General features: G+C 46.1%; 1 protein-coding gene across 1 annotated transcript; it reads right to left on the bottom strand.

Moving 5' to 3' along the window:
* Nucleotides 1–6078: 6078 nt before the first annotated feature.
* On the bottom strand, nucleotides 6079–8478 carry LOC116329399 (POU domain, class 3, transcription factor 4). The gene has a single exon (XM_031751405.2). It carries the CDS (start codon nucleotides 8471–8473, stop codon nucleotides 7388–7390), a length of 1086 nt encoding a protein of 361 aa, XP_031607265.1. The 5' UTR covers nucleotides 8474–8478; the 3' UTR covers nucleotides 6079–7387.
* Between the last annotated feature and the right edge of the window lie 565 nt (nucleotides 8479–9043).

Raw genomic sequence — 9043 nt, 5'->3', positions numbered from 1 at the left:
GACCTCATGTTTGAGATGATCTAAACTGTATGACATGGTGTAGCAGTCTGCAGGAAAAACAGTCATCAGATGATGAATACACTGTGGTCATTAAATGACGGTCAGCGGCAATAGTCGGGTAGCTGTGGGGTTTAAATTCTCACCTAGAAATGGCACCCATCATGGTCTTCTGCTACTTTAGCCTAGCTGCTTCTAGGTTAGACGTTCAGAGATGCTCTTCTGCACACCTTGGTTTTATCAACTGGTTGTTTGAATTGCTGTTATCTTCCTATCTGCTCAACGCAGTCTGTTTATCTTCTATCACCTGGTTGTGTGGGAAAATCTCAGGCCAGCCTGAGCCTGCACCAGCAATCATGCCACAATCAAAGTCACTTAATCACCTTTCTTCCCCACTGATGTTCAATTTGAACTTCAGCAGGTGGTCTTGACCTCACATGTACTGAGTCGCTGCCATGTGACTGGTTGTTTAGATATAGATGTTAATAAGCAGTTGAACCATTGTGATACTCACCACAGCTAAATGTAATACTAGCGAAAAAACAAACAGAAAAAGAGTTGAGGAAGGAAAAATGTCAATAAGCCTCCACCTGTGAAAGCATCCCTGTTTCTGAGGTTGTCTCATTGTTGCCCCTCTAGTGCTCCTGTTGTTAATTTTATTGACACCAAAGTAACTGAAACTGATTAAAAACACCCTCTGCTACACTACCAGTCAAAGGTTTGGACACACCTTCTCATTTGATGGTTTTTCTTTATTTTCATGACTATTTAGGTTGCAGATTCTCACTGAAGGCATCAAAACTTTGAATGAGCACATATGGAATTATGTAGTAAACAAAAAAGTGTGAAATAACTCGAAACATGTTTTAGATTTTAGATTCTTTAAAATAGCCACCCTTTGCTTTGATTGCTGCTTTGCACGCTCTTCATCACCTGAAATGGTTTCCAACACTCTTGAAGGCGTTCCCAGAGACGCTGAGCACTTGTTGGCTTTTTTGTCGGTCAATTTCATCCCAAACCATCTCGACTGGGTTTCGGTCAGGTGACCGTGGAAGCACTCCATCACTGTCCTTCTTGGTCAAATAGTCCTTACACAGCCTGGAGGTGTGTTTGGGGTCATTGTCCTGTTGAAAAATAAACGATGTTCCGACTAAAATAGCTTTAACAGTTGTGTTAGATTAGTTTTTGGTTTCTTTTTCTTTTTTTTGGTAACTTGAGTGAACCGGTTCTTTCAAAAATATCTGCCGCATCTCGATCCGCTTAACCTTCTCTTTGTTCCCCTGCCTCCCCCAACAAACATCAATGACCTGCAGCGGGTTCTAGCCACCACTAGGTGGTATTACCTCCCAGTACATGCCAACTTCCACGAGCGTTGAACACGCAGCGTCCCGGGTTGAATCCCTGTCCTCCTACCCTGCTGTAAATCATCAGTCTCGCCTGCTTCCATTTTGTCTGCCCACCCCACCAGCACCACCTCCCCACCCCGCTCCCCTGAGGATATGAGCTCCTCTAAGCAGTGGCGTGTTAAAGGAGAAGCGCGCGTCTGCGTGAGTGTCTGCGTGTCGGAGCTGTCACGAGCAGACAGCAGAGGATGGAGGGTCTAGGCAGGAAAGCAGATGGATTGAGGCAAGAGGACTGCTCCCATCACAATGCACGCGCGCACGCACACACACACACACACACACACACACACACACACACACACACACACACACACACACACACACACTTTGGCCCAGGGACCAGCTGTTGTCCTTTTCCTGCAACTGTCTGAGCTGACTCCCTCCTTCTCTCTCTGTCCTGGATTAGATGCATTTTGCAGTCATCGTGGGAGCTGAGAGGTAAACAGTGGGGCTAATTGCTTTGACATACTGCTCTTTGTTTTGGCCTCCTGGTGCTAATCAACCACTCGGCTAATAAGTCTGCCTGGCAATGAAAACACCACTGCGCTTAGGCTGGGAGGAAGCAGGAGAGCGGGACAGGTCTCTTCTCCGCTCACTCAAACCGATGCAGTCGTATCTGCAGCCCACACTCGCGTCTCTTCCACGGCTCCCACAGTGCTGCTGTGGCTGGGTAGCGCCCTGCTCAGGTGTGAATCTATTTATCCTCATTAACGAGCGTCTCCCCAAAGTCAGCCAATTAACACGCTGCTCCTAATGAAGCCATTAGCTGTCAGATGAGGTAGAGGCAGTGGCTGTCATCGGCCCACTGTGCGCGTGTTCGCGCGCGCGCGCTCCTGCAGCTAATAAAAGCGGGAGAATTAATGGAGTGAGCGCGTGTGATAATGAGTTAATGTGGAACAAGCAGGACGAGCGGTGATCAGCCCCCTGTCTCAAATGAAGATATCAGACACAGTGATTTACTCACTCTGCGCCACAAACAGGCCTTTCTTCTCTCGCGCGCGCGTGTGTGTGTGTTTCCACGTTCGTGGGTTCCCCTATAAACCTGGCACTTTGTACAGCTCAATCGTGGGACACGTGTGACCACCCTAACGTCACATCAACAGAAAAAGTGCAGCCTGGAAAATGTCAAGCTGTACTGTATCACTTTGTGTTCACATGTTGCTTAATTGATGGATCACACTGCACAGCGGTAATATAGCTTTAATTGACTGCAAAGGCATGAATGACACAGCCTAGACAGAGAGGAGCAACCGGATGTCAGAGGCAGCTGTTCCACTGACACGATTTTTATTATTAATTACTGACCCGGTGTGAGGGGGGCACTAGTGATTCTGGGATTTTAAAGGGCTTCTTCAGTGGCTCCACTCATGTGAGAAAGCTGGAAAACTCCGGCGTACAAAAACAAAATTTATGCTTTTGCCAGGAGTGATGGAGCAATCCTTTCAGACTGTCTGGAAGAGTCAAACCCACCCAAACTAACAGTTAACTCACCCTGGTGTCAGAATACCAGAGCTGAGGAGGTGAAACTGATTTCAGGTTACACCTGTTTGCATCCCTGTTTGCAGATGCTCCCCCTTTCTTCCTCCTCATCCTCACCCTGCTTGTCTTTCTTCTGTCTCTCCACCGTCCAGTTGGAAGTGATTCAGAGCTGACAGTCCAGCAGTGCATCAGCACCTGCAGCGATAAAGCAGCTGTAAAGTTTGCTCTCTCACTGAGACGTTGTGCCCCTGCAGGACCGGAAGGTTATAATCCTACAAGCAGAGGCTGAAAAATGCTGTGGTGTGCATTATAATCGCCCTGCAACAAGTGTGAAACGTGCTGCTAACAAATAGGAACGTAAAGACGAGACTCCAAAACAACTAAATCCATTCCCATCAGAGGAAGTTAACTTTTTTTCTTTATGCTCTGAATCCAGAGCTTGTTTACGAGGAATGAATCAAATCTTTCCCTCTTTTCTTCCTCTACCTTCACCTGAGGCTTCTCAGACTGAACCACTTGGTCCTAACAGATTCTTATTAACGTAATGTGTGTTTTATTGAAGAGTTTGCTTGTGTCCTTGGAAATCTTTGGATTGTTTTCCATAAACAGTCACTATAATAATAATATAGGAACTATTTGCTTTACTTCTTTTTATTCCTGTATCAAACATTGTCATTTTTTTCAAATTTCTTTAGTCCTCGTAATTGTGGTCATGTTTATGGAACTTTATTTTAAATTTTTGGTACGAATATATGTTTTTCATACAAATCCTGCCACGTTTTAGGCAGTTTGGATCAAGCAAAAGTGAAAAAAAAGAGAAATAAAAATGAGGGGCTGAACTGGTCACATGTGGTCGAATACAGCAGGTGTCCAGTTCTAAGCAGATATGACGCAGTACGACAGGTAACACAGCAGACACAGCAAACATCAGGAGAGCGGATCATTTTATACACTTTAAGTTAAAAGAAGAGACGGGACTGGTGTCCAAAAGTGAAAGAACCACGTGGCAGACGAGCAGCCGACATTCATTACTCCCATCCTCTCATGTGGTGCTGCTGTTTGGCTCTTCTCTGTGCTCTTGCTATGGCAGATAGACTGCAGCCCTGTCTAATTAAAGAGAAATGTGATGTTGAGTGTCCTTGCTTTAACCTCCAACGTTTTACTGCAAACAGTATATCAGCCCCTTCTGCTCTTTCCTGCCTTCCCCAGAATCTTTGCACCACCTAAAGTTACTTTAATCACAAAGTGTTTCAATCGCTTCACTGACCTTGACAGATTGTATTAATATTATTATGATTATGGGCAAAATAACAGTATTAAAAGCACAGGAAAACAGTTTATTTAATGGTTTGGTCTGTGTGGGGTTTTTTAAACACCCCCTCCCTTTAACTTTCAGACAGACTCTTTGAAAGAGAGAATAGATTAAGAGAGAACAAAAGGTTAGAGAAGAGATGTAATTATGAAAAAAAGAAAAGAAAAGGTGTGAGTCAGCTGCTCCCATTATAACCTGCAAGTAAACAACTCTGCTCATCCTCCAAAACTGCTACTGCACAACTTCACCACTCCCGCCTCTCTATTGTCACTCAGTCACTCAGGATCTGATTCAGAAGCTCAATTATCTGCCAGAGCGCCGAGCCGAGCCAACCTGAAGCCTTTTTTTTCTCTTTTTTTTTGGAAAAATAATTACCTGAAGTTCATCATTCAATACCTCTGAAGTATGCTTTCATCTTGCACCTGTTATCTTTTTTTCCCTTCTTCTTCTTTACTCAATATCCTTTACACAATCTCCCCAAGTCAATCATTTTTAAAACTGGTAAGTTATTCACACCGAGGCGCTGGTTACTCTTTAAAAACATATTTGGATGGGTTTGCATGGGGAAGGAGAGGTGGAAGAGGCTCAAGGATACCGCAGCGCCGCCGTGGACCTTGGCTTGCTTTGCTTTATTTGCTCGGCTTCTGGGTTCTTCCTTCCTTCCAGGGTCATTTTCTTCCTCCCAGAAGCCGGGGATTATTTCAGACTAAAATAGATGGATAGAATCAATCAGCCATGGTTTTACTTTTCTCTTCTTCTACATTACCCCCCCTCCTCCTCCTCCTCTTCACCTCCACCCTCACACCCTTTTTCTCTCCCCTTCTCCTCCCTCTCCTCTCTCCTCTCTCTGTGTCTCCCCCACCCCCCTCTCAGGGCTGCAGACTGAGGAGATGCATAAATTCAGACACATTAGTATTCCAGTCAGGCTCCCCATTTCAAGGCAAGGCCTAGCACCCTTCCGCCTCTCCTCTCCTCCCTCTCCCTCTTTCACTCTCCCTCTCCAGATCTATTTTTGAATCATTTAAGCAGTACTGAATGTATCTACTTATTTCCAAAACCATCCCTAAATTATTTTGGGGCATTATGATGTTTTTTTCTTCTTTTTTCTAAAGGGGGAGTACAGCTTTATTTTGCCCTGGCACGGCCAATTATACACAGCCGTAGCCTTTGAAATGAGATTCATCTGCTTCTGATTGTGTGTGTGTGTGTGTGTCTGAGTATATGTGTGTCATTGTGTTTTGCTGTCAGGCCCAGCGGCCCAGGCGATAAATCACGCATGTCTGATTGAGAAGGGCAGAGGGCCCGGACAATAACATTTCAGTGGAACTGCGGGAGAAAGTGTCTCCGTTTGCAGTGCAGCCAGGGTCTCTGTGAACCACTGGATATTTTACAGCTGTTAGTTGTAGGGATTTATTTATTTATTTGTTATTTATTTGGCAAAAGATGCCTCTTGACATGACATTGAGGCCAAGTGAAGGTTACGCCGCCTAACAACATAATTCACCTGAATATAAGAGTTTGAACGCAGCATTAAGGGACTGAACTGGTGACTTTGCAGAATTAATCACAAGCTCAGCTCGAACCATTTCCCACACAGAATGCTCCACATTATATACAAGCTTTTAAAAGCAATATTGATTTTTTTCAAAGTGCTGTGATTCATTTAAATTATTGCTTTGTTTCCATAACAATAAGAGGAAGCTGTGATTTAAAAACAACAACTTCTGAATAGTCTTTACTTTTCTAAAAAAACAAAAATCAGAAGCTGACTTCTGCTTCAGACAGTGAGCAGTTGTAGCAAGAAATGGTTTATTACAACATACATAGTTTATTTCAAAAACATAATACAAGCTTTATACTGAAAATAAATAATTACTTGAGCTGTCATTGAAATTTGGAATAAAACCGCCGAAACAGTTCATTCAGTCTTATTGAAAATAATTTTTTTCTTTCTTTGTTTTTTAAATTTTTTGCGTGTTTGTTTGCTTTTTTCTTTCTTTTAAAACACTGCTAATCAAGTGCGTGAATAACTAAGATCATTTATTTAAATTAATGACTTCAAAAGGGTAATATATAAAACTGTACAATATTCGAAAAAATACTTAAGAAATAAACCAAATAACAGGAGTATTTAAGATTATAAAATTTCGATAGTGAACGTACATTAAAATTATAGGCAGGTGTATAGCGTTGCTTTCTAGACTCTCGGCTCTTTCTTGTCCTTTTTCAGAGTCCGCACAGTTTAAATGGTCGAAGATGATCGAAATGAAAAAAGAAGTAAATGAATAAATAGAGCTGCAACTGCGCGTGGCTTCGTACAACCCTCGTAAGCTACAGGCCAAAAGTAAAAGAAAGCAAAACAGTCCTCAAAGAGTCATGTGGAGTGGGTGTACAGCTGGAATGAGGGCCTAAGGCTGCAAATGCACAAAAAAATTAAAAAAAAATAAAAATTACAGATCTTCTACGTTACAAAGTAAATGACTGTAAATATGAGGAGAGCTAAAGCGTTCGAAAAGCCCGAGGGGGAAGAGTGAGGTGGAGTGTAAAAAATGGCCTCTGGTGCTGGTACAAATCAATTAAGAACAGTAACATTATTATTATTATTATTATTATTATCATCGTTATTATTGTTGGTGTTGTTGTTATTATTACTGGTTCCACGCCGCCGATCGTGGGTACAACGGGAGCACGGCGTGTGTGAGAAAAGCCACGAAAACAACAATAAAAGCAAAACCATCAGTCCCATCTTATCGTTATTACCGAGCTGATGTTAAAAACGGTGACACACACACACGCACACGCATACACACACACACACACACACACACAAACCAAAGGCGCTGGCAGGTTATTAGGCACATTTTTTGTATGTATATCCGTGATGGAGAGAAAACAAAAAAAAAGTGGCGGGCTCTCCCAGAAAAGAAAAAAGAAAAAGAAAGGTGATCTGGAATGTGATGTTTGATATGCCGCTATAGGATAATGCCCTCGTGGCAGGAAAAACAATGACGAAGGCTGAACAGGTATCTCTGTTATTGTTTCAGTGCTGGAGGCATCCGGGCGAGTCTGTACCGGGACAGGTGCGGAGGGCTACAAGGTGCCACCACGCGTCCGAGCGCTCGAGAGTCCGTACCGGGTGGAGGTGTGTGTCGGAGGGGGTGGGGTGGGGTGGGGGGGATTCCTCCAGGTGCTTCGGTCAGAGATCATGGCACGAGGAGGCGTCTCCCGCGCTCCCGCTGTGAGAATAGGGTCCCTCGTGGGGCGGCTGCTCTCCGGGTGGCGTCATGCGTTTCTCCTTCTGCCTCCGGTTGCAGAACCACACGCGCACCACCTCCTTTTCCAGCTGCAGCGAGTCCGCCAGCGACGAGATCTCCTGCGCGGAAGGTTTGGGACACTTGAGAAAGTGCGTCTCGAGAACTCCCTTCACGCTCACTTCGATGGACGTCCTCTTCTTCCTCTTTCTCCCCTGAGCTGCTATCTTGTCTATACTGCTCGAGCTGCCCGTGGACGAGTCCGCCTCCTCCAGCCACTTGTTCAGCAGCGGCTTTAGTTTGCACATGTTTTTAAAGCTCAGCTGCAAAGCCTCGAACCTGCAGATAGTAGTTTGGGAAAAGACGTTACCGTACAGGGTGCCCAGAGCCAAACCCACGTCCGCCTGCGTAAAGCCCAGTTTGATTCTCCTCTGTTTGAACTGCTTGGCAAAGTGCTCCAGCTCGTCCGAAGTCGGCGTCTCCTCGTCGGAGTGGTCGTGGCAGTGGTGTCCACCGAGGTCGCTGTGCTCGGGGCTAAGTGTGTCCCTGAGGCCCGGGTGCATGCCTTGGCCTTGCGGGTTGGGTGGAGGTGTGAGCCCCCCGTGGTCCAGCATGCCGTTGACAGTGAAGCCCGTCTGGGAGTAGATGTTGATCTGCTGCCCGCTGGTGATCGAGGAGTTGTGGGACACCGGGGTCCCCCAGGCTCCCGGGTGGTTGCCATGGTTGTTGTGATGAGGAGAGTGATGCGCTACGTGCGGAGAGCGGTGATGGATGATGCCGAGCTGGAGGTCCTCTCGGCCCGGTTTCACGTCCTGCTGCTCCATGGAGGCCGACCAGGGGCTCCCCTCCGACAGGTTGCTTGCCCACTGGTGCCCGAGGGAGTGCCCGTTCTGGACGCTTTGCAGGTAGTCACTCTGGAGCAGTTTCTGATGTCCTCTGTAGGGGCTAGCAGGCTGCATGGCCTGGCTCTCCGGGTGGATCATGGGACTGGAACTGAGCAGGGTGTAGGGGCTAGAGGCAGCTGTGGCCATGCTGGCTGCTCAACCCCACTAATGCTACTGAAGGGAGGGAGCAGCTCAGCCTCTGACATCTCCCTCTCTCCGGAGGCTCAGCAGCAGCCTGGGAGTGACTGACAGCCTCCACCACCACTCACAGTCCGACCGAGACGCGGTGACGACACGTCTCCGCCAATGACGGCGCACACCCGAAACCTCCGCCTCCGGCAGCAGAGCTGCGGGTAGGAAAGGTTTACAGGCTGTCGAACCGGAAGTGTGTCGGAGTGCTGGTCCAGTGGGTCTGGCTGTGGAATGATGTGAGCGTGGAGCGCAGTTCCTGTTTATTAATTAAAGTTTCCAACTGATTTACGCACGAGTTTATTGCTTCTCCTGTCACCCTTGAGCGCGCGCGAAGAAGGAGATTAAAGCGCAATGGCATTTCTTAGACGTGCCAACACTTAATTTAAAAGGATACAATTAAACTAAGAGCAGTTCTCACTGCTAATTATTAACTTAGAGAATATTTCCTCAGGTGTTTGTAGAATGACACGTCTGGAGAGAGTGTTTTACGCAAAATTGCTTTACGCACGGGCCATCCATAATCCC

The sequence above is a fragment of the Oreochromis aureus genome, linkage group 2 (genome assembly GCF_013358895.1).
Source record: "Oreochromis aureus strain Israel breed Guangdong linkage group 2, ZZ_aureus, whole genome shotgun sequence".
NCBI lineage: Eukaryota > Metazoa > Chordata > Actinopteri > Cichliformes > Cichlidae > Oreochromis > Oreochromis aureus.
This window is presented reverse-complemented; position numbering and strand designations above follow the sequence as displayed.

Bases quoted from the DNA above. Each gene is read 5' to 3' on its own strand.
- LOC116329399 (XM_031751405.2), bottom strand. From the start codon at position 8,473: ATGGCCACAGCTGCCTCTAGCCCCTACACCCTGCTCAGTTCCAGTCCC.